The following is a 27976-nucleotide window of genomic DNA, read 5'->3' on the forward strand; positions in this document are numbered from 1 at the left end:
TCCAATACATCTGTTAGTCTATAAGGTGCCACAGGACTCTTAGTCTGGATCTGTAAAAAGCAACAAACATGGCTACCCCTCTGATACTTGACTCCTTAAGGACATTGTAGAGCTGTGCAGAGAGAGGGGCCAGGCAGCTGGAAGTGAGTTCCTCTGGGCTGGCTTGGGGCACAGGGGGAGGGCCAGAGCCCTGGCTCTGGGCTCCCCTCCCCCCAAGATGGACTTGGCTGAATGTCACTGATTTCTGTGCTAACAAGTTCTGTTCTACACTGTGTTCCTGTCGACTAATAAGCCTTCTGTTTTACCTACTGAGAGTCACGACTGACTGCGGAGTTGAGGTGCTGGGCCCTCTGGCTTCCTGCAGGAGTGGGCTGTGACCGGGGGGCCCCGACCCCAGCTGGCCGTCCCAGGTGGGATGTGATGAGGGTTCCCGATCACAACTGCCCCCTCCAGATGGGCTGTAATGGGGGAGAAGGGGGTCCTGACCCCTTGTCCCCTACTGAGGTGAACTTTGGGTGGGAGGTGCAGCCAAGAATAATACATATTAAGTATATTTAAGTTATAGACTGAAATATAAATATTAATTAATGTTGGGTCACGGGGCCTACAAGTTGAGGCCTGTCACGTTTTCTTAGCCATATTAGTCCTCAGGCCTTAGGAGGGTTGGCGTAAGTAGGTGACCCAGGAATAACCCTGTACCAGTGAAATTACAAGGTTACTGTAAAGAATGTGCCAGTGGTGGGTGATAGGGAAAATATACCACAGTGTACTTGTCTAGACCGTGAGGCACCCAATTGTAACATCATGAGAAATTCTGCAGGTTACCATGGGAACTAGTTTACAGAGATGCATAATGAGAGTAAGGGGAACTAAGGGATACCCAATGAGAAATGAGGTGCCCCTAAATTAGTGGAATGTGGAAGTATGGATGAGGAAAAAGGGGTTGGAACCCTTATGCATATGTATGAGCCTTCATGTGTGTAAGCATAAAAGGTGAGCCAAAGAAGTGGCGAGACGCTAGGATGGCAACCACTGGTGGTGGTGGTAGTAGTTGCTAGTCATAGGGCTAAACACTTCACACTTTTTCTCTGTCAGTTGTATTTTAGTGTTTGTGGGATTGTTCATTTGCTTAGTGGACTTGTTAATGAAGGGACTTGTAATAAATTGCAGTTGTTTCTTATGTGCTTCTAGCATCGTTTATTCTAATGATACTCATGATAATATTCCTGATGCTGTAGCCCTCAGGAGACCAAACCTTCATTGACCATTGTGGTCTAAGTGATTGATTAATATAAATTGATTAACCACCAATCCATTAATAAGGCTACAAGATGCCCTGCGCACTCCCCAGTCAGATCCCATCTCTAAAGGCTCTGACTGGGGCGGTACTGCCTCCTGGTACTCCCTCTCCCTTCCTGATTGCCCCCAAATGCCCATTCCTTTAGGGTCTGGCTTGAAGGAAGACTCCTCTCCCTCTACCTTGTAAGTGGGGAGTTGCCCGTCACAGCAGAGATTGCCTGTGAGGATGGGAAGCACTGCCCACCTAAGTAGGTAAGTGATCAGCCCACTGGTGCCCTCCTCCAGTGGGGTGTTATCCATCAAGTGTGGTTCGGCCTCTGGCACCAACTGCCACATACACTTAGAGAGGAAGGGGGGTAGAGAGCTGAACATTCTTCTGAATTCCCCGCTTAATGAGAGAACCCCCAAAATGGAGTAGCAGAGGAATTTCCCCATCCCCTGATATTAGTGTAGGAGATACAGATTTCCCTTTAAAGGGGTGAAGAGGGAGCTGGGGTGGGAGATGTACAAGCCAACAATTGCCTAGTTATCCCAGCACTGGAAGTGAGTGGAAACTGGTTGTGTGCGTGGGGGGAGGTGTCCTTTTTTGTGAATTTCTGCGTAAGAAATGGATTGGGTAATGTAAGAGAGAGGTGTTCCCTTGGGTGGACTCTAGAAACAGGAAATAAACATGAATGTGATATGTATACCTTGAGCCTGCCTTTAGAAATGAGAATAAAGCTGGCAGAAGGAGATGTGGAAAACCAGGTATTTCATGGGAAGAAGTCAGAGGAAAGGCTCAACAAAAATGAGTGATGACGAAGTAGGTGCTGTTCAGGTGAAAGGAAAACTAAAAAGGGAGAAGATGTAGTCTATAAAATGTGCTAGGTTAAAAAATAAGTAGAAATTAGGCTAAATATGGAGGAGTATGAAAAATAGAGCTTGTTAGTGTGAGTAAAAGTTAGAGATAAGTTGGAGATAGTAAGATGGGAAAAATGGAAAGTAGCAAGGACATGACCTATGGTTATGTTGCGGTTATAACTGGTTTTAGCAGCCATTTTTAATGGGTGTTTTTGAGAATTTGGAATGTTTTGTTAAAATGCTATCTATACTGATAGCATGGAAAGGAAATTGGTGCAGGTATTTATTTAAATAATCTGTAATGTAAAGAGCCAATAAAGAGGAGGCAGAATGTGAATATGGTAATAGGTTTAATGTTAATTAGTATTTTAATAAGCTACAAAAGGAGTAGTCTTGCTAACTTGGGGGAACGCCAATGAACACCAAAAGCATACAATTAGGTTACCTGATTATAAAGCTATATTTCATTTTGTTGTCAGTAGACTGATCAGCTCATATACTCACATTCAAAGATGGAATGGTGTAATTGTAGTACCTGCCTATATATCTTTTCTTATGGTTTTCTTATTTTCTTATGGGTTTGATTATTTGTTTTATTATACTAGGTTTATAGATTTTTATATTAGAGTATTTTTGGCTGTAACGCAAGGGACCTACAGGCCACATCCTGTATGCTGAGCTAAGGCAAAGTTACTGTACATATGTTTGAGACCTTTCACCTAAATAGGTGGTGATAAGCTAAACCGTAAGGTCCATATATGGTTGCGACCTTTAACATAAAGGATGCGTTGAAGCAGGTTGGTATAGGGGAGCTACCTAAGTTCATACGCTCTTTAAACTTAACAGGTACACCACAAAGAACTTGGAAATAACCGGGTAGGACAGAAATAACAAATGTGAGAATGAGCTAATGTCACTAATATATATCCGGGGTCGGCAACCTTTCAGAAGTGGTGTGCCGAGTCTTCATTTATTCACTCTAATTTAAGGTTTCACATGCCAGTAATACATTTTAACGTTTTTAGAAGGTATCTTTCTATAAGTCTATAATATATAACTAAACTATTGTTGTATGTAAAGTAAATAAGGTTTTTAAAATGTTTAAGAAGTTTCATTTAAAATTAAATTAAAATGCAGAGCCCCCCCCGGACTGGTGGCCAGGACCCGGGCAGTGTGAGTGCCACTGAAAATCAGCTTGCGTGCTGCCTTTGGCATGTGTGCCATAGGTTGCCTACCCCTACTATATATGTAGGTCATCAATACGTACAAACATACCAGCCTATGGAGCAAGTGTACCCTGGCATTTTGTGGGTGAGGAAACTAAGTTTGGACATAGAAGGAAGGCTCAAGTGCTCAAGCTCGGTAAGAGGGGTGATCCACTATGCCAAGGAGGCTTCTTCGTTAGTTTATTATCCTTTTGTTTATTGTTCTGTTAGTTCTTAATTGTAAGTTTTAAGTCTGTGAGTTAAACTCTGTTAGCTTCTTTAGTCTTCTATAGCTCTTAGCTCTTTAGCTTCTCCTAAGCTCTGCACCTCCCACTCAAGAATTGAGGAACCTGGACCTGAACTCTCTTGGCATACCAGAGGCAAGGCTGGTCCTTTGTCTCATACCAGGTTATCAAGGAAGGGTGTGAGTAAAATAATCAAAAGCTTTATAGTGTATAATATCTCATGTATCTCTAGAACAATGTCATTGCCTTTGTAACTCTGATTATTTTACCATTTGATTACTGTTTGATTACTATTCCATTTATCGCAATAAAAGTCTTTAAAGCTACATTTGTCTCAGTGTGAGCGTCTTTGTTGTACATCCCAAGTGTCCTTGCAGACTCTGTGTAGCCTGACTCTGGGACAAGAACCTTATTGTCTTCTGATCAGATTAATTGGTGAGCCTATAACCCATATTATCTAAAATAAGAATATTACTTCCTTAAATCAGGCAACATTGTCTACCATCCATCTTGGGCATTGAGAAACCTGGACCATCAGACTCATTTGGCATGCCAGAGGCAGGGCTGGTCCTTTGTCTTTCACCACCAGGTCTTAAGGAAGGGTGTAAGTATGCGAATCTAAGAGCATATACAAAGAATGATATCGCAGATATCCCCCATACTGGATTATTCCTGTTTGATTACGTGGCTCAGAGCTTTTCTGGCTTTATTACTGATCCTAATAAAAATCACTGCTTTGCTTTGACCTCCGTGTGAGTGTCTTGGCTATACCCCTTGAGATTCCTGACAAGAAATTGAACTCATTGGTTTTAGTTCCGTGTAGCCTGATTCTGGGACAAGAACCTTAGTATCTCTGATCAACTGAACAAGTATTATTACCTATTAAAAGGATCAGGTAACATTATAATATTATATTTAACCTTTTTGTTTGTCTGTTTTCTTATTTAAAAATGGTATAATGCTATCTCACTGGAGAGGGAGGAAAGGTTTGAGGCTTCATTCAATATGCAAACTGCTCTATGATCCTTGGATGAAAGATGCTATGAAAACATACAATATTTCTTTATGCAGTCTTTTGAGGGGTGTCTTATACTGATTCATGTCAACAGCTTCAAAGAAGACAGCGTGCAGTGGTCACTGTGTTCATGATTTAGACTCTATTAGTGCTGGCTAATATAGCTGTAGAAATTAGACCTCTGACTTGTGAGCCCTCTCTATGTGGGGGATTGCTCATTAGCATGTCTGGCTTACTGGCTCTAATTCTCTAGCTGACGTTATTAAAGGTCAGCTTTAATAACGTTTATTTAAGTCAGAATAGCCAGGAGTGAAGGCCATGGAAGCCAGGTATCTTCAGACATTGGGCCACTTGCTCCAAGGGTGGATGCTGATAGGCTCTTCCCTTGCTGCTGCGTCAGGAAGGACTAAATTTAAAAGAAACAACAGAGGCAAAATATGTACGACACTTTTTTCCTTAAAGGTTAGGCAGCAGAATGCCCTAGATTTCAAAGTGACTAGTATTTCTAAAGTGGATCAGTCACAGGACAAGTGTAAGCTATCTTGGACCAAGTGAAAATCCAACACTTCGCTTGCCCAGGGAGGAGAGGTGTACATCTCTCTTTCCAGAGAAGGACAGAGGGGACTGAGAAGGAAGTTGCTGAGAAATATTCTTTTAGTTCACTTACGTTGTTTTCTCTTTGCAGGCAAGTGGGATCCATCCTGTGACTGACTGACACTTTCTGGAAGAGTGAAGCACGTTATAGGCTGATTAGAGGCTCAGCAAACACTGGTACCTGTTCTGCCCTGGCTTCTAGTGGCCAAGCAGAAGCAGTGAGGTCACTTAATATAGAGACCAACGGCATCATGGAAGACAGCTCTCCGCATTCCTTTGGGCTTGGTGTATATCATAATCATAAAGTGACTCTTGTTAACGATACAATCCCCAGGACTAAAAGGCCCTTAGTCTTGCTGGAGGAGGATGAGCCCCTGCAATCAGATGCTAAGAAACGGCGCCACTTGAGTCATTATTGTAGCACTCCATGTCCATCCAAGAAACTATCACTGTGCTCCCCAGACTCTGCCTGCTTCCTGGGCTCCTCTGGTTGTCTGGATGATACTGAGCTGGAGAACATTGTCATCCGAGTTAGTCTTCCAGAAGACCGTGTGGTAGCCCTTTCTGTGAATACAGCCCGATGTTTTGATGATAGTGAGCCCGATGACTCTTTGCTGGAACCCTCAGATGATGAACAAGGGAACTCTCCCTTCAATTACACTGAGGAAGAGTGTAGGGAAATGTTAGCAGATGATTGCTTAGGAGATGACCAGAACTCCACTGGAGAGAGTGCTTTATTGAATCAAGATGTATGGGGACAAAGTGAGAAGGAAGTGGGTAGCAACTGTAATTTGGCATCAGTCCCCCCGGAAGGCACAGAGACCTCATTCAGGACCATAGATGAGTTAGTAAGTAACGAGTCTCTATCTCAGACTGGCTCTTCAGTTAATCCTGGATATTTTCAAATTCTTGAGGATGAAACAGCTAATTCTGAGGGGGAAAAATGCTTGAATGTGGACTGCTTGAAATCAAATCAAGTCACTTGTACATTTGACTGTGATCTTCAGGGGCCTCTAAATCTTTCCCCAACTGATGCAGATTCAGTAGATCCGCCAAAAGGGAATGATGTCTTGGAGGAAACTGGTGAAAAAGCTTCACAAGTAATAAGAGATGACCATCTACAAAATGCAAGCAAACAAAGTATAGAGTATGATGAAATCAGTTCTAATAGCTTGGTTGTTGAAGAGTCCCTTGAGTGCCTGGCTTCTAAAGAGCACCACAGTGGGGGCCTGGATAGTGTGGAAAAGCTGCCATCAGAAATCAAAGAATCATCTCCCTTCTCTGATGCACACATTAAAACTTCTACGTACTCTCCTGACCCTGCCTGTGGTCAAAGTAAGGACAAAGTGGAGAATCCAGCACCTGTTCTGCTACTGCATTCGGAAACCTCTAATGTCGTCTTAAATCAGGACCCTTCCAGAGGAACAGACAGTGGATTATCAGGGACCTTTGGCTCCCAAAAGGAAGATTTGAGCCAGCAATCCACATCTGTTGAAGAATCGTCAGACAATCTTAAAGTAACAACACACACCTCTGTCTCTTTACTCTTATAAAGCAGCCTTGGCTAAGTATTTTTAAAAGTATTTTGTTTAAAATGTTTAAAAGTGAAATGTTTATCTTTCAACAAAGCCATAAGCTTGTGAAGCAGACCAAATGGACAGTAGGGTGGATGGCTCAGACATGTTTTTATTTAAACATTATAATTCAGTTGTCGGTAGTGCTATCAGGGTGCATACGTGGGTTTGCAGCCTTGCACAGTAAGTAAGCTTTTCTATAGGAAAATAATGCATCTTAATGGACACAGGAGTGTCTTTTTGTCAGGCTAATCCTCTTTCTCCTCCTCCTCTCCAGTTAAACTCTGTAGTGTTAGACCAGAACTGTGGGGAAGACCGTACCTGTGGGAAGAAGCTAGGCAAAGTCATTCCTGTGCCACAGGTGGAAGAAAGGTAACATGTTCTGCACACTTTAGCTCAGCAGTGCTCGCACTGGGCGGTGGAGCACTTGCTGGGGATCTAGAGAGCTGGCTGCTCACGTGGTAATACACGTCTCATTTCCACTTGCTAAATTGCAAGTAAATTTATGTAATGCCCTGTTAGGTAACATTTTCCATGTAAGCGATTGCTGTAGTTGTCACAAGGGTTACTTGTGAATGGGAGGGGAGGTGATCCAAGCTGTCCTGAGTTTGAGAGGGCATGTCTGAGACACTATTAGGATGTAGTTCATATTATGAATGTGTGAGAACCCCTGGTGTGGTCACTGTTCCCCTTTATCCCTTTGGTTTCCAGCAGATGGCAGCAACAATACAGCCGACCAAAGATAGGGAAGCATGTTAATTGTCAAAGCGGGCAGTATGCAGTGCTGTTGTAGCCCTGTCAGTCCCAGGATATTAGAGACAAGGTGGGCGAGGTAATATTTTTTTATTTAGCAGAGTTGGTCCAATAAAAAGATATTACCTCACCCACCTTGTCTCTTTAAAAGCAGGCAGTCTGTGAGATGGGGAAAGATGCTGACATGATCTTCTCTTACTCCTAGATTTGCTACTCCCTTCCCTCCACCTGCTTCAGCTCTGAGTCTCACTCCAATCAGACTTTGTGGTGATTCCTGCCATTGTCATTCCTCAACTTTCCATATTTTCACTGCTAATGGACAAGCATCCCCTCCTCCCACAGGCTGAGAGCAGACTCGTCAGCTGTCCTGCTCCTAGGAGTGGCTTGCCAGATCTCCTTCTTACAACTAGTGTGTCCAAAAGAATAGTGCTATAAGGAACTTCTGTCTGTATTCGCCACACAGGGAATCATGGTGCTGGCTGTTACATGGAGCCTTGCTTGACGGATGCTTCAGAAAAATTAACTTTCTTTTTCTTTTTTTAAGACCAAAACAACGGATATGCATTTCTGAAGCAGAACTTGAGCAAAAGAAGCATATTTATATCCAATGTGTGCGTGCCCATGTAAAGAATTCCACGGATCCTACACCAGGTAACCTACAGGAAGGATTGGGATGAGGTGTTGGGAAGAGGGGAAGGCACAGACCAAATCAAAAGGGCCAAATTTTGTTAGTTTGCATTCAGCAAACTTGTTTCAGATATTATAATTTTTTTAGGCAGCAATAAGAATGTCGCCTGCTCCACTTATGGAGACTATGGGGTCCAATCAGTGTTCCCTCTAATTTTTCCCATGGATGTGCAGAATTTTATGTGCACTGATATGGAGGTGATGTGTGACACATCATCTCCATATTGGTGCACATAACAAAATTCATGTGGCGGGGGTGGAGCTCTGGGGTTTGGAGTGTGGGAGGGGCTCAGTGCTGGGGCAGAGGGTTGGGGTGTGGGAGGGGTCCAGCTGGGGGTGCAGGCTCCAGGGTGGGGCTGGGGATTAGGGGTTTGGGGTGCAGGCTGCCCTGGGGCTACGGTAGGGAGAGAGACTCCTCCCAGCCCTCTCTCCCCACAGCAGCACTTGGGCTGGGGGGAGAGGCGCCCCTCCTCGCCGTGGCAGATCCGAGGCTGGGGCCTCAAGCTCTGGCGCCTCTCCCCCAGCTGTGGCAGATCCAGGTGGGGGCTGGGGGAGAGGCATCTCTTCCCCTGAGCGCCTGCGCGGTGCTTAATAGGCCACTGCATGGCCGCGCAGCTTAGAGGGAACTTAGGGTCCAATATGTAACCACCCCTGCTTTGGGACTAATAGCTGGGATAGACAAGGAGTTTGAGGCACATGCTGAAAGTTGTGTGGTAAATGCAGGTACACTGTCAAAAATTGGCACTTTGGGCAGTGAGGGCATTGCACTTATAAATTGGTCATAAAATGCAAAATGAGAGAGGTAGACCTGGGCTCTTGTCTCTGGTGGTGCTTAGGATGGGAGGCCATTCTTTCCAGCCGGCAGCATAGAACTTAAAATTGTGAAACCTTTAACTTCCGTGTCAAGTAGTAAGACTTGAAATTCCTGCTAATACCTTCCAGGCCTCTTAGGCTGTGCCCCTCTCAGATCAATCCTACAAAAGCTCTTGCTGACAGAGGCTCAAGGAGAATCTCCACATAAAGAGCAAACATAATATTAGATGAAGAGCCACACCTGAAGGAATTGTGGGTGGAACTGAGAAACTCGGAGGTTAAAGATGGCCTTAGCGGCTTACAAAGATGGCCTCCAACTGTGTTCATTTGTCAGGCTTTTCAGGGGTTTGGTAACTGTCCTTTCTTGAGAGTTTCAAGAAACTGACAGTTGTGCCGCTGGTCACATGGAGCCGCCACTTCTCTGGGCAGTGCAAACAGCTGCATAGCCACAGGGCGGCTTTCCAGTCTATGAATATAGCATAAGTAATGCAGAGGGGACTGTGCGAGGAAAGCTAATTACGACCCGTTTTCTCCTCCTTTCAAATTAAAAATGCAAGGCATATGTTCTGAGTCGGAGCAAATCAGGCAGGGGCCTGGTGAACGAGGCTGGCGGGTGAAATGGAAGATCCGTTTCACTGAGGAAGAATGTTATGTGTGATCTTTTTGCTTCTCAGTGGAAATGTCTATTGTTCCCAATAACTTTAGGCTTGGAATGTAGCGTGACAGGTAGGAGGGTTTTTTCCAGTTGGGTCACATAAAAACCTTTTCAGTTGATTGGGTTTAATTCTTAGTGGTGCCTTTCTCCATGCACCAATTATCCCAGTGAGAATTTATAATCCAACCCTGTCAAGGAGCCACCAGCACACGTATTATAGCTGTGAGTAATTCTTCCAGGAATCTAGGCCAGAAAGCCCACCAGATCTGTGTCTGTCCACTGCCTCTTGCTGGGAAGGGGTAACAAAACAGGTGACTGAAAGTAATACCTCGTTATGCCACCACTTTGGTTAGGCTTTTTTTTGTATTGTAGGCTGTCACTTGCACTTGGGTAGCATAGCATTTAACTTCATTTTCACACTCTTCTGCATAATCTCCCCCACACTTCTCTGTTGTAGCATATCCCATATCATTCGTATGTTGCCTGTTTTGATTGTAAGCTAGTTTGGGGCAGGGACCTTGTCTTTTTATCTGTCTGTAGAGCACCTAGCACAATATTCTACAAATACAACTTTTCTATGCTCGTGTTGGTGGCTTTTGTGGGCTAAACCACTTAAAGGTAACAGCTGCACTAACTGCCAACCATTCAGTCTTTATGGATATTGGATAGTTTGGAAGGAGTCCATTTTCTGAGCGAACTTTCCCCTGTCTGGCAAAGTGAACTGACCCAGGGCAGAATAAACCTGTGGCTTTGGGTGTATGCATATCCTCCAAGAACTAGGGAATAGAATATTTCCGATGAAATAGATTTGTTTCCAGCTTTCCACATGAATCTAAATGCTGCAGAGGCTGTGTTCTAGCGGATGTAAAATTGCGATGTGATTTGAACATCTGTTTCCAAATGACTGGTTGAAACGGTCCATAATTGACCACAAAGAAATTTGCCAGCTGACCGCTAGCTTAGTATTCAAACTTCATATTGCTCTTCATTCAACCATAAATAGAATCAAATCCTTCTTGATGAGAGCCTCGTGGATTCTGTTTGGTCCAGAATCATTTGTCACTAGTGATGAGGCTCCCTATTTTCATAACCGGAAGTGACTGTTATTGTGGCTCTTGGCATTGAATGTTCACCCAGTATTGTTACTTCGTCTTGGTCTAGAAGAAAGAGAATACAGAATAGCTGAGAACCCCTATTTTTTTTTTTTTTTAAGGGTAGGTGAAGAACAAATTTAGTGGGGAGTTTTTTCCTCTCCCTCTATATATCCTTCTCTTGCTTTTTGCAACATTGTTCACTAAATGTGCCTTTGCAGGATATTGACATCATAATTGTGCATATTGAATAGTGCTTGCACCACCTGCAGCGCAGACAACTTTCATGGCATCATGTGGACTCTCTTCAGACTTGTGAGCTGTTTGGTACCTGGAAAGCAATACTAGCTCTTCCAATTTGGTATCTAATAGCTTCTTTCCTTAAGAGCTCCTCTGCTAATAAAACTGTACCAGGAGTTCTGTCCAAGGGCAGATTGACACAGCATGTTAGATATACAGGGCTGCCTCCACTTGGAGGTGATCTGTTTATCTCTTCTCTAGCAATGCATAATTTGCATTGTAATGCCTCCCAACTCGATCATGCCATTGGCAGCCTGGCAAAGACGTGATGAAGCTGGATCCTCTGGGGCAGAGAGAGAGGAGGCAACTTGTGAAGTGCCACAGGGAACTGTGAAGACCTGATTTTATTTAATACCTTTAATTTATGAAGGTTAACTATCTTCATTAAATAAAGTGTTGCAGACAAGGAGGATTAAGTAATCCAAGGGACCTAAGGGCAGAGGTTAAGTGGGTTCTTCTGATTTCCCTGATGCTCTTGGATATAAAGTATGGGGGAGTGGCCTTCTAGGGAGAGCATCTATGGTGTGGGCTGAGCTTTCCTGAAGGGGAGGAATCCTAATCACAACCACATCTGGGAAGAAGGCTTGAACTGGTTCTTTCAAACAAACAACAAAACCTCACCCAAACCCATAATAAATTCAGATCCTGGGAAGGGGGATGACTTTGGACTTGTATGGGATCTGTTTGTACAGCAGGTTGGGAAAAGTGCCTGCTCACAATGAGACTTAGATGGTGTTTGGGGTAGGGGAAGCTTCTGGGAGTCAGTGTTCAATGGTAGCATCACCTCCATCCCTCCTCTCCCCTCCCCCAAGCCAATGCCAGTGTGAAAGCAGAAGCTTCTCTAGTGGGAAGCCAAATGCAATAAATAAGGGGGCGGGATATATATTTTTAAAGGGAAGTTCAAGACTAGTGACCAGACTTTCAAAAGAGCTCAACATCCAGAAGCTCCCATTGAGAACAGTTGGAGATTCTTGGTATCTAAATGAGAGCTCAGCTCTTAAAAAATCTGAATATAAATGTATAGCTTCTCCCTGTCTTGCTATTCTGGGGGGATGGGGATGGGAATATATCTGTCGGCGAAGGAAAATAACTCCCTGGTCAGGGAACAGACCTGGGAGTTGAGATCCAAGTTTTATTCTTGACTCTCATGCAGACTGACCGTGGCAAGTCACTTCATCTCTGTGCCTCCCTTCCCCTTTCTCCGTCTGTAGATAGTGATGACAATTTTTATTTTTGAGCTCATTGGATTAAATAGTGCTAGATGCGCCAAGTATTTGAAGAGTCCAGACATTCCAAGGAGACCAGATGCTGCTAAAGAGGTGCAAGGGATTATTTCTACTGTACAGCATTGGTTCTCCACTGTGATCTAAGAACCATTGGTAGTCTGGAGAATTGGCAAGTTACATGGTGTTGGCTCTCATTTTCAGCGGCTAAAAGCAGCTACAAATCTTAATGTTACTCTTCTAGGGAAACAATTGCTGTGGTTGCCAATGGAAAGGGAAGTAGCTTATGTTTTTGTAAATGGGTGGGAGAAATGTCCATAAAACATCTTAAAATGTGCTCCACGCTATGACACTTTTGAGATGCTCTGCTGTAGGGAAAAACCCTGCACTGACCCTGAGGGAGTGAGGGATGGACGGAAGAACCTTATGGAAAAGATCAATCACCAATTTCTGTCTTATAAATAAAACTGTGGTCCTGATTCTGACCTTTTCTTCTGGCTTTACATCACGCTGGGGTACAGCAGAAGGGAAGTCATCTGAACAGACTATTGCATTCCCCTAATCTGTGGCTGGTGTGCAGAAGACTTAACAGCTCTACACCAGTCTTCTGTTACTGCCCCAATGTACTAGGGCTTTCAACGGGTAGGGAGATCTGGCCAGAGTGCCTCTGCGCTCTGTCCCCAGCAGCTGAGAACAGAAAACAGACCTAAGTTACATCAGCCCTACTGGCACAAGGTTTGGGGTTGGGGGATGGCATAAAGCTGGCATGACTGAAATTGTCAGGTGCCCTGGTGTAGAAAAAGTAAGAACTTGTGGGAAGTTGCTAAAGATAGATAAACTGGAAGAAACCACAAATCTTCCGGTGACTTCTAATCTAAATGGATTGAAAGGATGAGTTGCTGTCTGGACTGAACAGTTCTGCAACATGTTCGTGGTGGGTATCTGCATGTTGTTAGCCCTCTTGATGCTTTGCGTTTCTCCCTAAACAGTAATGGCTGAACACAGACCGTGGACTTTCAAATAGTCCTCTTTAGGAAGTGTGCTGTAAAACTGAATGGCCTCTTGTACTCTGAACTGGTCACTTCAAACAGAAGCTGATGCTCCAGTGGGTGAAGGAGAGGTGCGGCCAGTCTACATAGATGCACTCAGTAGGCAGTCACTTCCTGTGGAATGAAGAAGTGTCTCACGTAGAACCACTCCTAGTGTTAGGAACATGACTGCAGTAGCAAGATGGAAGAATACCTGCGTTCATGTTGGTTGAGGGGGGGCACTGTTTTCTGTTGGTAGCAACATCGTAACAATGGACTTCTGCTGTAGTGTGCATCATAAGTAGTGTGCAGTATGGAATCTCAGCCTGCATTACCAGATACTGAAGTGAGGAGTGGGCAAGAGTATAAGCATTGCAGATATGATCTGAGCTATTTTGTGACCTGGACACACAGACTCATGTATCTTGCCAAACCATCCGTTGCATTCTCTTGCCAAGGATTCATGGTGTGAGGCCTTTGGAGAACTACTGTATCTACTGAAAGGGCTTGTTCTATGCAGTAGGTAACACTGCTGTATGATAATGTTACATCCTTTTCAGATGTAAGTGATTGTGGACAAGGATGTCTCTTGCTACCCTCTGATTATAGACCTGGGCAAATGGATCCTTGCAGTGGGCCGTCACTGCAGTGAGGAGCTGAGTCCGCTACTTGGAAAGCATCATAGCAAGTAATATCCTACTCATGTCAGTAGCAGGTGTCTGCTTCCAGGGAAATGTTGCATAAGTGTCCCTGAAAATGGACATGTGTAGACCTCTTGTCTTTCTGGTAGACTCTGTTTGTCCCTTGGTGTAAGATCTGTCTTGAGGACCAGGAGCAACATTAAGAGCTGAGGCCAGAGTTCCCTTGCTGCTGCTGTCTTTTTTCCAGCCTCACGTAGCATGCTTGATCTCCCATTAACTACTTACTTTGCTGAATTGCAGATGCATTAAATGAGTTGTACGCTCTGATGAATAAGGTTGCCAGCAGGGAGTACCGAACCCAGGACCGCAGATGGCAACATCCATCAGACCTCACCATGAGGTATGGTATCAAATGTTTGTAAGGAGGGAAGGGAGCAGAGGAAAGTCCCTTTTACAATGGAAAATGAAACAGACTATACAAAGTAACTTGTTCAGGACCTTATTTCTGTTGGAGGTGTTTTGTTTTGTCTTTTTTTTAATTCACTGTAAGAATATGAAGTAGCTAAGGCCTGAACACTGACCTTTGTTTGAAATTGTTATAACTTGAGAAGGAAGGTCTCCTGGATTCTAAATATCTGTTCAGAATGTGTAATGCTCACCAGAAGTGCCTGACTGACACTGTTGGAAACAAAGCTTCAAGCCAAATCAAGGTGACAGCACAAGTGTCTGGTAACACTGTTTCTGTGTTATCTTGCCAGTGTAACACTTACTTTGAATTTTGTCCTCCCTAGAGGAGTTCTCTTCCCTCCTTCCCCCCCCCCCCAATCTCCAACTCTTCAGAGAGGCTTCTAACACAGGAGCGAGTTGTGATGGTGACCTGTAATATGGACACCAGTCTTTGAGGACTGAAACTGCCAGGCCACGTTGCTGTTTTAGGCCTGTTTAATCACGATAACTTGTGTTGAACCACTGTTGTAGAACTGAAAAGCTGTTGGTGTGAATTTCCGGAGGCAGACAGATGCTCCTTCTCCTAAATAACTATATTGATAGTTAATTTTTTTGTAAGCATGACCCCCACCCAGTGTCTCATGGTTCCCCAGATGGCTCTGCAGTTAATAAATATTATTTCCTAGCTATGTTGATATATCTGCCCAGACCAAATGAAAAGACTCAAGAGAAGCCAACTCTGCTATGTGCAGAAGGGGGAAGGCAGCATCTGACAGCTAATATGGAAAAGCTTTGTTTTCCTGCATCTGAAAGTGTGCTGCAAACAAGTTAATGAAAATGGAATTTGGTTGTGGGAATTTTTTTGGTTTGTTTTATTTTAAGCCATTGTAGGAAGTCTTTTTGAGGGTTTTTGTTTGAACAAAGCCAGCAGCTTTTTCAGAATATGCTAGAGCCAAGAAATGGCAATATTTGCATGACAACAGCTCCTTCGGTGGGAATTAACTTCTCATTTAACTGTCCTGAACTGAGCAACCTTCAGACTTCTCTGGCAGGCCATGGAGAGACAGATCTTAGCAAGGAGGGTAACAGAAAGCACTAGATAATGCTCCTAGAAGGACTCTTCTTGTACTCTACTACTGTACTTACCATGGCAGCGTGGCAAGATAATTTTCTTTTAAAAATTTTGGCAATAGAAAAGTGTCTGCAGACTGCAAGTGCCATGGGACGAAGGAAGGCGTTTGCAAATTAGCCACTGTTCCTGCTGCTCTTGTATGCATGCTCCTACACACCATATTTGCCTTAATTATTCTGTTACCTTTATTCCCCTTCTGTTCTTGCAGAAAATACCCAAGGTTCTCCAAGAAACCCACCCAAAAGTGCAGCCTTAAGCAATGGGTGAGCCGGAACTTGGCCCACCACCGTCGCTTCCGGGACATTCCTGACCACTTCCAGCGTAGCTCTGTCACAGCATCCTCCAATGTCTGAGCCACTCGTTACTGAGGGAGTGTGCTCTGTTTTTTCTCCATTTAAAGTTAGTTTTTAATTGTCCTGTAGCTTAGCTGTTTGTCTCTTGATTGTTTGATCTATGGATTGTTCTGTTTTTTAATAAGGCCAGTTTGAGGATTTTGCGTGTCTTTATTTTGGAGACCTTCAGAACCTCCTTTTAAATACAGGTTAAATATGTGATCTGTTCGGTACAGGTAACTCTTTGTAGCATTTCTTATCAGTATTTTCCTTTGAAACAAAAGCAAGCTTTCCAGAGAGCAGCTGACAAGCAAAGGTATCCCCACTCTTCAAAAGGAAGTCACGCCTAACAAGAAATCTAATGGATATACTGTTCAGTTACGGGAGCTGGATGATGCAATTTAGAATGGAAATCTTTTTGCCAGAGCCTGAGCTCAGAACAAAGCTTTTAAGTTTTTTTTAGAGCAACTGCTAGGTTCCCTTTGGACACCATTCATGTTGGAATCACCTGTGTGGTCGGTGTCCTTTTTATGAAGGTTGACAAAGGCAGTGTTCTGGGTTGACACATCAAGTTGGCATAAATTAAGAGGCAATTGGAGAACAGCCTGTTTTTCCCCATTCCTCAAATTTACGTGCCTCCCTTGTTTGTCATCTTCAGTTATAGCTTTTCTTTGTAAAACGTTACATGTAGATTTGCACTTTGTTGATAGTGTTTATAAATAATTTGCACTTTCTAAATGTCTCTTGTTTTTGATGCTACCCTGTGTGTGTGTGTGTGTGTGTGTGTGTGTGTGTGAGCAGACCCTTTCCTGTCCCCTGCCCTTTCTTGCAATGTAGTTTCCTACCCATGTTTTAGGAATAACAGCAACTGTAACTAAATGAGCCAACGTGCTCTAGTTGGAGAGCTGGTCTGATGCTCTGAAGTGAAGACAGTAGAGAGATCGGAACCAACAGCAAGGAGAGAACTTGTAGCTTCCGCCATATATTGAATAGCAGCCTTGATGTGAATGCTTCTTTAGTCACTTACCTATTTTCTGGTGAGTCCACATTGGCTCTTCTGCTGCCCACGGCCTTTCTTGGACCCCATCAACAGTTAAGTGGGTGTGTTCTGGTCTCGTGTCCCCTTACGATAAACAAATCCTTCAAGGAGGCTTTTTATTTTTTTTTAAAGGGCAAGTTAACCAAGATAGCCTGGGTCACTGCCGTGAAGAAAGCTGAAGCTTTCATGACCACCCTATCTAGCAAGTGCCAGAACAAAAGGGCTGCTGGACTGGCACCTCCCTTCCTTGTAGGATGAGGCGAAGTGAATGATTAACAACAGCCTCCTTACCTGCTCTTGGCTCATCAGTTATCTCAGTGTAAATAACAGATTTGCTTATTGCTTTGCATGGTGTAGTTCTAACCTAGTCCCTGGGGCAGAACACCACCACGTTGTAAAATCGACAAGTGAAAAATGAAGATCATTTATTGAACTGAGTACATTTTATTATTTCCATCTAGGTATTTATAGAAATTTAAAGTGACACGCATCTCATACAAACTACTTCAGGGACTTTAAAAAGCTTAACAAACAAATGTGGAGCAGCTGGCAGAGCAGCTCTCTGTGCCTCAGGAGTAGGACTTCGTATTGCCTTATTTGTTGTCTCTGTATGGTATACGGGGACTAAGGAGGGGCCCGGGCTTAGCTAGCATCACTTATCGCCCTTCCTCCACAAAAGACCTGTCGTGTAGTAGCTGTGGATTGAGGAATGGGACTTATTCCATAATTTGTCAGTTGTGTGGTAGTAAGTACATCCATAGGAATCCCATTGTCACTAGGCACATCCCATAGTTCTCTGTAGCTTTGGCAGCTTAACTAGGAGGAGGAGGAAAAGTAGTTCCCTTGTAGCTAAAATCAACTTCCCTGAGAAGGAGCAACTCAACCACTGCAATGTTAGATTCTCTCAGTGGACTCTCTAGCCTCAAACACATACTCAGACTGCCTTTAAACCTCCACCTATGCTTGCTCTTCTTGTTCTTGCTAGTTACTTACCCCTCTAAACAAAAACTTGACTGTTGTGCGAGTGGGTGGGGAGACCATCCTTTTATAAAAACTCCTAATGGAAGAGATCACCTCAAATATGCAAGAGTACACTTCTGTTCCACATCCCTTAACCAATGTTTGTCCAGCCATGAGTGTTTGCTTCAGGCAGGTTTTCTTTCTTTTAGTTACATGGAAGATGCTGAATGAAAACTAGAATTTATGAATACATTTTAAATGAGAAAGTATCAGTGTAGTCCATGGTAGCTTTGTGTGTTACAGTAGTTCTTTTCTACTGTATTAAAAGACCATTAAGCACGGGCTGTATAACTGTTTCACCTAAATGATCTATGTAAAGCATTTACAAAGCAATCCATCAACAATGGGTGACAAAATGTTTCTTGAGTACAGTACATGGAGTAATAGCAACATGGAGTCAACTTCACGCCCTGATTTTCTCTGGCAGCTGACAGGAAAAATGACAAGAGCGAAGCATTGAACAAGTCAGAACCATTTGGCAAATCTCACAAGGGCTCTCCCCTTTTTATCAGATTTTCTCGTGGCAGCTTTGGCTAATGTAATTTTAAAAAATAGCCCTGTGCCCAGGTTTTCTTTTTCAGTGTCTCTCTCTGTGTTCATGTACTATATTTTACCCTTGTGTTGCACCTTTCAATTTTGGATCTCTAGGAGCTTAACAGTGTACTCACCTTAGTAATCATTGTTTTATAAGTGCAGTGACTGTGGCACAGAGAGGTTAAGTCACACCGTGAGTCAACGGTGGAGCTCGGAATGGGACCTAGGGTTGCCTGACTCCTAGCCCCCTGCTCTAACTTCTATATACTGCATTTGTTAATGAAAGAGAACATTTTGCCTGCCACCGTGGATCCCAGGAAGGCTATTCTAAGGGTATGTCAATTTGCCACTAGTCTGTAAATGCTGAGGTGGGAGTGTGCCCAATTTTTAAGGCTATGTCAACCGCTGAAACACGCATCTTTTAGAAAACCTCTCCAATCAGAAGTATCCCAAAACCAAAATAGCATCTCTTGTGATTTTAGCACTCTAAATCCTACTTGTTGGGAGCCTTGCATAGACTGGGGAAGTAATATCACTTGGCAGCTACTGATTGGGGAGGCAAGATTGTTAGCACCATTCTTACAGTGGCCATTGTCTTGTAAGCCGGTGAGTCCCAGGTATTTATTTGGCTGTGCATCTCGAAAGGGAGTTATTTATGCGTGGTCCTAAAAGACATCCCTGTGCTGAGGATTTTGTCGCTAAAGCCTACCTGTTCCTATTACTTGTATAATAAAGAAGGGGCAGGGGCTCTCGGATTAATCTTTTTCTAGGGTGTTTGGAAAAGAAAGCAAGAGGAAGTAGTGTCCATAGTAATACGAGTTAAATTGCAGAGCGCATTCCCTTTGCAAAGGCACATCAGCTAATACTACTTCCCCCAAAAGGCTAAGAAGTAGCGTTTGGTTAGCTGATGTTGTTGGAGTCAGGCTGAGACTGGCACAGCTGGGATGCTTCCGCCCCATCTCAACAAGTGATTGATAGTCACTAACAATCAGCCATGGCACTTCAGAGCTGGGGCAGGGGGTGGGAAGGACACAAGCCGTTCTGTTAGACAGTGGATGATTAGATGCTGTGCTCCTTTATGCATAAAGATTTCCAAAAAGATTTTTCATGCCAGCCCTCTTAGGTTTCATGTTTCTCTTGTAAAGCAGCTATTAAACTATACACAGCAGTCAGGAGACTATTTATATTAGCCTTTTCTTAAAGCAGTGATTCTATTACCAGTTAGCCATGCAGAGAACATGAAATGGCTCTGAACAAGAAACACACTGCAAGGTCTTTCACTTGAGAAGATGGTGGTGTCTGTACAGTATGTGCTGTGTCTAGGGCTGGCTCTGCTGGGCTGGAGAAGAGTAGGTGGATGTGGGGACTTCCTTCCGAATCTGTGTTTTGTGATCTTAATGTTTCTCCCCCATGCACTGGAGCTGCCACAGGGCAGCTTTGCATTTTCTAGACTCCAGGTTCACAGACAGTCTTATTGCTAAAGATTTCATTCTTCAACATAACTGTACATACTGTACCTCAGAGGTGCTGCAAGGGCAGAAAAAGAGAGAGATTGTATATGTAATGCTCATGGCAGGACAAATTACATATTCACTTCTGGAATATAGGTAGGGACCTTATTACTGTCTATTTCCACTGTGGTAGTGCCCAGTCGCCTCGATCAGGATCGATTTGGTCCATTCTGCTATCCCACCCCCCCCCCCCCCCCACACACACACAAAGATCTGAGCCCTGTGATTAAATGTTTTACAACTTCAATTCTAGTAAGAGCATTCACCATTGTGTTGCACTCTTAATAGCAAAAGCAAGACAATAATGACCCCAAAAGCTAACGAACTACAAGTTCTAGCCGTTCTCTTCTCTCTCAGCAGTTGATCGGAGTTTCCTGCAAAATCTTTTTGCTGCCGTGTAGTTTTAAAAGGACAGACATAAAATGTGCACCAGAACCTGACGTAAAAGTTGATAAACTCCCTCCTTTAACCACTCACTTCCCTGTAGTTTAAAAGTCAAGGGAATCTGATCTGATTTAAGGGCATGTACTGTAATGTCAGTTACAGCAGCTGAGAAAGGGGTATTGTTGATATAAATACATTGTTTAACAATTGGTTGCATCAAGTGAGTTTCTCCTTATCAGTTTAAAAGGACAGCGATATGCTGAAAAGTGTAAAATGGCATCACGAGGTTCCGTCATTATTGTGTCTCTCTGTGGCTCCACATCAGACGCATTCAGCTTGAAAGGAAAAAGATGGCTGTTCTAGCTGCCAGCCCTGTGACTCCATCTGGGATCCGAAATTCAAGCTGTGCCTTTCCTGGCTCTGTCACGAATTATAAAGGTTCTGCAGTTGGAACTTAGTTAAACAGAACTGATGGTGATGCCTGAGCCAGAATGGAGTCCAGCTCACTTTCTCATAGGTGGGTGGGCTAAGAGAACTAAAAAGTAAGGAAATGCTTATTTTAGTCTGTATGGTCAGTGGATATAACTGAATTCACAGCAGCGGGAGAGCCATGGAGAAAGTAGATGACTTTTTAATATCGTGATTTTGTCGATCAGAATGTTGCTTTAACAAACAAGGAAAATTCACCACATGTAGATAGTTTGCCTGTCTGTTAGTGGTCTCTATACAGGCAAATCGATGATAGTTTAGGACATTGTGATAGTAAGCCTTATTGCAAATCTGGAGGAAATTACTTATGGCACAACACGCAGAATAAACTCCATTCCCTCTTTGTCTGCTAGGAACTGAAATCTGACGATACATACGAGTGCCCACATTGTATATATCTGAAATGCGTGTGCTGCTGTGATACACACTTTTGAATGACTTGACCTTTAATATCTTAGGCAAATACTAGAATTAACAATCTGTTTCTCCCCATTCACATCTCCTCCAGGAAGTTACCACCAGCTGAGATTCTACAAACACTTTCAGGCATGTAGGTGCGTTCTCCTCTAATTCACTGTCTGTTTAAAATGCATAAATGTTCTAATTTTTCTTAAAGGAATGAGGGAACCGAGTTTGTGCTGTTTCGTAGCGTATGGGGAAGTCACTGAGAAGTTGATGGCAGTTACGGTTGTGAATTGGAAGGACGCCCTGCATTGAAGTGTTTATTCCACATCGCCCTCTGTGGTACAGTTTCACTGAACCCTCATGTGGGGGAATATATTGACTAAATTAGTGCCTATAAGCACAGGGTTATTGTGCTTTTAAGAAATAAAGCAAGTGGTGCTTAACTTTAGACATACGCTGGCCCGGAGGTAGTTTTCTCTTATTCCTTTATTGTGCACTTCGACTATGCATAGTTGGTTCCTGGAAATCAGTTGAATTAGTCTCCAGCGACTGCACACCATCCGCAGAGCCGTTTGGATGTTTGTTTTGTTTTGTTTTTTATGTTTAGTGGAAAATCACTTATTGCGGGGCTCTTTGGAATCCCTTCACTCTAGTGCACGCCGGCTTGCTCCTTAGTATACCGCAAAAACAACACTTTGCAAGCAACATCACACTGGAAAATCTGCGCATCCTTTAAGTGATTGCAGATCATACACTTCTTTTTTTTTTAATGCTTGTTTGTTTCTTAATGCAATGTCTTTCCTGATTAAGAGTAAAATTTTCAATAGTGCCTGAGTGACTTAGATGGCTACATTCCATTTTCAACAGTGACAAGTGCTTAGGAGCCTAAATTACATTGAATGAGACTTGGGCTTCTAAGCCCCTAAGTTGCTTTTGAAAATGGGTAAAATTTTCAAAAGGGCCTATATGTCTTTATCTCTCTCTCCCTTCCTTATGTAGCACCTCTTTAGATAAAGTATATTCTTATTAAATCCTTTCGGTTGATAGTTCCTGAAAACATCTGCATTAAGAGAGTCAGCTGCATTTGATAGCTTGGAATTCCTTTCTGGTACGAGTGGATTTGCTTCCTAGCCTACATTTGTTTTTCTCACTAATAGCATTATTACCTTACCTTTAAAGCCTGCAGTTATGGAGCATAATGATACACTCCTTTTGCCAGCTGCCATATCATGGCTTGAATACTTAACTGTGAACAAGCATCTATGCCTCACATTTTAATTTCTCCATCTCTTAAAGAACAACAAGTGCATCACTGTTGGAATAGAAATAGCTTAAAAACCTGTCACTAGGAAACAATAACAATTACTTTCAAAAAGGGGGAATGTTCTCTGCATTCCCAGAAACATTTTTTGTATAAAAAAACATCACCCTGATAAATTACCCAGGCTGAATTTCCGCAGCAGCAGCTAGGTTAGAGTTTAGGGCCTTATTTGCTTGTCTGCCCTAAGATTATGACAGAACATCTCTTATCATTTTGTACATGCCATACCATCTGTTCTAAGTCTTCCTTTATAGGTAGGCGATGGATTCTGAATGACGTTTCTTTCTCATAAGATGCGTACTAAGCCTGAGACATTCCTGTAGACATCTACTGACTAAATAGGGCTGTGGCTCCACTTACATTGTAGCTTCTTGCTCACCTTAGCCCACAGCCTAATCAAAGTTAACCCCCCATTGAACCTTTACTGCTGCCTGTAACCAGGAAGAGGGAGAAAACAGCTAAACTCGTGATCCCTCAGATCTGGGTAGAAGGTCCCCACCTTCTATTTCATGCATTTTGCCCCCGTGTAGGCCAAGAGGAATCATCCCTAAACTCAGGTATTTACAAGGAAAGATGTGCCTTGAATCTTTTATTGTACATTAAAAAGTGGTTATTGCTCCAACTGTATCAGAGGTATTGACCTCTCCCTCTTGGTGATGGGGAGTAGCTTTTGGCTAAGGATCCAATTTAGAAAACTATGGGTGGGGCTGGCCCCCTCCCTGAAACTGGCAGTGGGGAAGCCCTTGTTTATAAAATGTCTCTGCATGCAAACCTCCCAGTGCCTTTCTCTTGGACTGACTACTTGAGAAAGGCTAATGGATATGAAAGGGGAAAGAGGTCTAAACTCAGTGACGACCAGCCTGTTTCTTTGCAGTGGCTTTTGAATCATTGTCTTGCCTGAATGCAAATTTGTTTGCAATGGGAGGATTTAAATCCGATTTGGGCCAACCTATCTTAATATTTGATGGAATGATTAGGATCCCATGTTATCCCCCAGCATGTATGGAATGGCCTTGTAGAGTAATTAAACAAATACATATAAAAGCCTGCTGGCAAAGCTCTGATAGTAAATCTCTTCCATTTGATGACCTCTCACCTACCAGCCTCAAAACATTGCAAGTCACAGGGAACTTGTCAACTTATGAACATAAAGCAGTTATTAAACTAGAGGAGACTCCTCCCTTCCCTCCCCACATTTCTGGAGGAGTTAGGAAGGACTCTTAACAAACACCTGGCAACACAGGGTCAAGATGAATAGTGGAGACACGAAGTGGAAGAAGATCCAGCTCCACTCACTGGAACCCCAGTAAAAGAAGTATCTAGTTAAGGAGTGTCCTTGGCCATCATTGGGCAGGGATTCCTTGGAAGTGAATGGGATAGCTGTCAGCACTAGAAACCTAGTATCCTTGCATAGCAACCATTATCATCATGACTTTGTTTTTTGTTTTTTTCCCCCCACTAACTGGCTACATTTTGTAAGGACCATTTGTTACACTACAGGTGGAATCAGTCAGGCCCAGTGGTAAATATCATAAAGAAATAGTCCAAGTTCTCCTGGAACCAAAACAACGGTTGGCTTCTTGTCTCTGTTGGTCTGTGCCCCCCAGTGTTTTGAATTCCACCCTGCTTACCTAAGGTGGATTACAGCATTGGAGAATAGGAGAGATGGCAAAAATAGAGACAAATGCTGCAGCTCTCAACTGGAGAGCAGCCGGCAAAGTGGTGACCATTCAGATGGAAACTGTAATGTGCCTTTGTTAAAAACAAACATACAAAAAAATCCCACCTGCAAAATGTATTACACGCCACACATGAGTGCTATGGAGTGAGATTAGAGTACACCGCAGCCACACTCCTTTTCTCTGCCACTGTCTGTTTCTTTCTCGGTTCTCTGAAGAGAAATGGCAAATGCAGTCTGAGCCCATGTTGATGCTGTCAACACGCGGCGACCGTGAAGCAAAATACAATGAAATTGTGTGATCTCCCAAGAGAGGCAAATCGCTCCAGGGGAGAGAGGCGGCGGGAGGGTGGAAGATGAGTCTGTTGGGATTTGTTGCAGCCTGGGTGAATTGTGAGTCCGATACAGAATCGCCTGAGGCATCAGTTTCACAGAAGCTTTTCCTTCTCAGACAGTGGCTTATGTGGGGTTTTTTTTTTTTTTTCCCAGGATTTTTTCTCTCTCTCCAGTTGTCTTTTGCAGAGCAAGGGCAAGGAGATTTATGCCAGAACTTGACAACCAGTAGGTCTCTCCAAACCGCTCCAACAGTATTTCACTTCCCCAGTCGTCAGGGCTCAGAAGCAGAGAGGGAGAGCGAGAAATGGAGTCCATCTAGCGGATGGCAGGCTGTCATGCTTCGATGATATTCACTGAAGGCTTGTTTTTTGGAAACTAGGAGAGGGGGAAAAGAGGGAGAAATGTAGAGCTTGTTAAGGAAAAGCCATCAGAGATGTGTTCCGTGCAGTGGTGAATTTGTAAATGGTCCTGTCGCCTGCTGCATAATGAAAATGGGATGGGGCTGGTGTTAACACTGGCTATAACTGCTGGGCAAAGAAACACTCTGAGTACTTGACTCTGGATTTTAGAGGCCCAATTTATTATCAGCCTGCACCTTGTGCAACTGTTTACACCAGTGCAAAATGTTATAATTCTGCTTTCTTAGCATTTCCTCCTACTTTGCACAAAGGTAATTGATTACACAAGGGATAGAACAATGATAAACTGGCCCTAGTAATCCAGGGGTATGCTATGGTGATGGTGTGACTTAGTATCATGAGCATTGTTTCTGAAATACATAAACTGCCTGGAACCTCAAATTCAGATGCTATCAATGAAGTTTACGCCAGTGTTACTCCAGCAAATGGAGATCAGAATTTTATCCTAGTTCTTTGGGCAGCCTGCTGCCCAGTTATGGTGCACAACCCACCCAGGGAAAGCCAAGGGTTCACAACTGCAAAATCCACACAGGCTAGTTGGGTCTACTGCTTGCTCAATGTTGCTGGGGCAAATGTTTGATCCCAAGGGATTGCGGGTGGCTACAGAAGGATCGTGACACATAAGGCTGTCATTCTGTCGTAAATTGCCCCTGCACTGGGCAGGGTGAAGGAACAGTGACAGGAGTAATGCCAACAACAGCAGAGTTAACAAAATATTGAGCACCTTTTCCTAAACTGTACCAGTTCATCACCAAGAAAGGCAGTCTGCCAGAGCTGGAAACAAAGCGTCATCAAAATTCGTAGAGCCAAGGGGACAGAAAGTGTTAGGCAGCTTGGCTGCATCCCTAGCCCTTTCCTTCTCTCTCTGGAATTAAACACGGAGCTGCTGCTCACTTTCCAAACCATGGGTATCCCCACCAATCATCCTGGAGATCCAGGACTATAGAAATTAAAGTAGAGGGAAGCATTTGAATCTGGAAGAAAGTGGCATATTTGAACTGGCAGCTCACAGAGAGAGCCCTGCTATTGTTTTGTTAAGCCCTGATCCTGCAAGTTACTGGCTGTGGAGGGATTCCTCTGCCCACACAGAACCCCACTGATTTCAGTATTGCTCTGTGTGAGCCCCGCACAGTCAGTTGCGGGATCAGAGCCTTGACCTGTTGCTTGCTGAGATATCCTCAGTCTCTAGGCTTTGCCCATGCCATACTTAACTGATCCTGGTGAGGTTCTGCATAACCTGTTTCAAAGAATTAGCAGGAACAGCTTCTTTTGACACAGGCCTCTTCATATTGTGATGTAAAATCTAAGTCTCGTTTTCAACAGTGGTGCCAATAAATATAAATATATAAGCCTTCAGATTTGATTATATCTCATGGGAAATCAGGGTTGTGCTTAGAGCTGGGTGAATAGTTAAAAGAAAAATAAAATTTTGAATTATTTGTATTGCGGTAGTGCCTACGAGCCTTAGCTATGGATCAGGACCCCACTGTGCAAGGTGCTGTACAAACACAACAAAAAGACAGTCCTGCTGTGCTAAAATTCTCTTAAAATTCCAATTCTTGTTGGCTGCGTTCAAGCCACTTCTGCATCCACTTTCTGACGACATCCTAGCAAGTGTCTTTATTGCCAGAAATGTTCATGGGATGGCTGTTGTAGAAGATTTGTGCAGAGTTTTGAATTCGTAACCATCCATATTCACGTCTCACACCTGCTTCTACAGAGTTTCACCCATTCAATGAGGGAATAGGGAATGTCTCATGTGACCCATGTGCCTAATCAGAAGTAACTAACTCAGCTCGAACTCTGAATGCTCACAATGAACTCCTCAAAAATGAGCAGGAATGGGAATTAGTGAATAATTTCAAACAATGGGGAATAAATGAAAGACCATTAGGATCAGCTCCTGAACAATTTGGAAACAGGAAAAAAAAGTTAAATTAATTGAATAAATGATTTGGTGCAAATTATTTGCCCAGCTCTAGTTACATTATAGATGTCATTTGCCACAACATATCTTAAACCTCATAGCAGCTCCTTCTCTTAAACAGCTGATAAGCTGTTATCTGAGAACAGCCATAACATCCCCTCTGCCTCTAGCATTCTGACCTGTAATCGCTGCTGTGGGGTTCGGAACATAGCAGGTTTGGCTTCCCCCTTTCCGATTATAGTCCATCACCCAAATACAGCACTTTTCATCCAAAGATCTCAAAATGCTTTACAAATGCGGGTTGATATTATTACCCTAATTTCACTGAGGGGGAAACTGAGGCACGGAGATTAAGTGATTTGGCCAAGGCCACCTAGTGAGTGCTAGAGTTGGGAATGAAACCCAGGATCCTGACTTGCAGTTGTACTTTCAAGCCATGCTGTTTCCCTTGTCAGGGGGGCCCCACTTCTACACATTGGCCCAATAGAGAGAATGTTCTAGCTGGGATCCTTAACAGAAGGTTGGTTTTCAGGTTAATTCGGCGGAAGCCCAGCTGGAAATTGATTGGCTGCTTCATCCCCCACTGTGCGCCGACAGCGTCTTACCTTGCTGCGCAGGAGCCCTCCGCTCTGGTGCTCCGGAGTGCTGCTCTCAGACGCGCTCTTGGCTTTCTCCTTGTTGTTATTTGGTTCGTTATCTTTGATGATGTCATACTGCCTGCAAAACAGGGCGATCACTCCTAACAGGAAAAAGTGTTAGAGGTCACCTGACTGAGCCAGGGCTTTGGAACCTGCAGTGATCAGAGCCCATTCGCCTGCTGCTGTGCGCCTTGCGGCAGAGACCTCAGCAGCATTGACACCAAGTCCCAAAGATCCTTTTCTAATCCGACGCGGCGGGCTCTGGCTGCTTCCTTCACAGTGCCAAATTCCACTCTCACCCAGTCAGACAAGGTCAGGAGATTACTTGTACTCCCACTTCCCTTTCATTAAACAGGACAAATGTTTTAAGCTTCCCATTTGGATCGCCGTTTACACGGACC

The 27976-nt window shown here is 43.6% G+C and overlaps 2 protein-coding genes across 7 annotated transcripts in view; one reads left to right on the plus strand and one right to left on the minus strand.

The window, feature by feature from the left end:
- Positions 1–91: 91 nt before the first annotated feature.
- On the plus strand, positions 92–24937 carry S100PBP (S100P binding protein). 5 transcript variants are annotated; one of them, XM_034753853.1, is made up of 7 exons: positions 93–1551; positions 4078–4193; positions 5290–6715; positions 7050–7144; positions 8070–8176; positions 14264–14363; positions 24745–24937. In XM_034753853.1, the coding sequence occupies exons 3-7, from the start codon at positions 5450–5452 to the stop codon at positions 24818–24820; spliced, it is 1644 nt and encodes a 547-aa protein (XP_034609744.1). In that variant the 5' UTR covers positions 93–1551; positions 4078–4193; positions 5290–5449; the 3' UTR covers positions 24821–24937. The 5 variants fall into 5 exon arrangements, with proteins under 5 accessions (XP_034609746.1, XP_034609744.1, XP_034609745.1 ...); XM_034753854.1 differs by lacking the exon at positions 24745–24937 and adding an exon at positions 21468–21655; XM_034753851.1 differs by lacking the exon at positions 24745–24937 and adding an exon at positions 15751–20128 and having other exon boundaries at positions 97–1551.
- Positions 23138–27976, minus strand: part of FNDC5 (fibronectin type III domain containing 5) — a 30386-nt gene continuing 25547 nt past the window's right edge. The window contains exons 5-6 of one of the 2 annotated variants that reach the window (XM_034753857.1): positions 27543–27654; positions 23138–24966 (exon numbers count right to left, since the gene is read on the minus strand). In XM_034753857.1, the coding sequence (XP_034609748.1) occupies positions 24942–24966; positions 27543–27654 (137 nt within the window). In that variant the 3' untranslated portion in view covers positions 23138–24941. Of the gene's footprint in view, positions 24967–27542; positions 27677–27976 lie in introns of both variants that reach the window. The other variant, XM_034753856.1, reaches the window with a different exon arrangement.

This window comes from Trachemys scripta, chromosome 20 (genome assembly GCF_013100865.1).
Source record: "Trachemys scripta elegans isolate TJP31775 chromosome 20, CAS_Tse_1.0, whole genome shotgun sequence".
Classification (NCBI taxonomy): Eukaryota; Metazoa; Chordata; order Testudines; family Emydidae; genus Trachemys; species Trachemys scripta.

Bases quoted from the DNA above. Each gene is read 5' to 3' on its own strand.
- S100PBP (XM_034753851.1), top strand. From the start codon at position 5,450: ATGGAAGACAGCTCTCCGCATTCCTTTGGGCTTGGTGTATATCATAAT. The intron at 7,145-8,069 runs GTAACATGTTCT...TCTTTTTTTAAG, and splicing joins GTGCCACAGGTGGAAGAAAG to ACCAAAACAACGGATATGCA. The intron at 8,177-14,263 runs GTAACCTACAGG...GCTGAATTGCAG, and splicing joins TTCCACGGATCCTACACCAG to ATGCATTAAATGAGTTGTAC.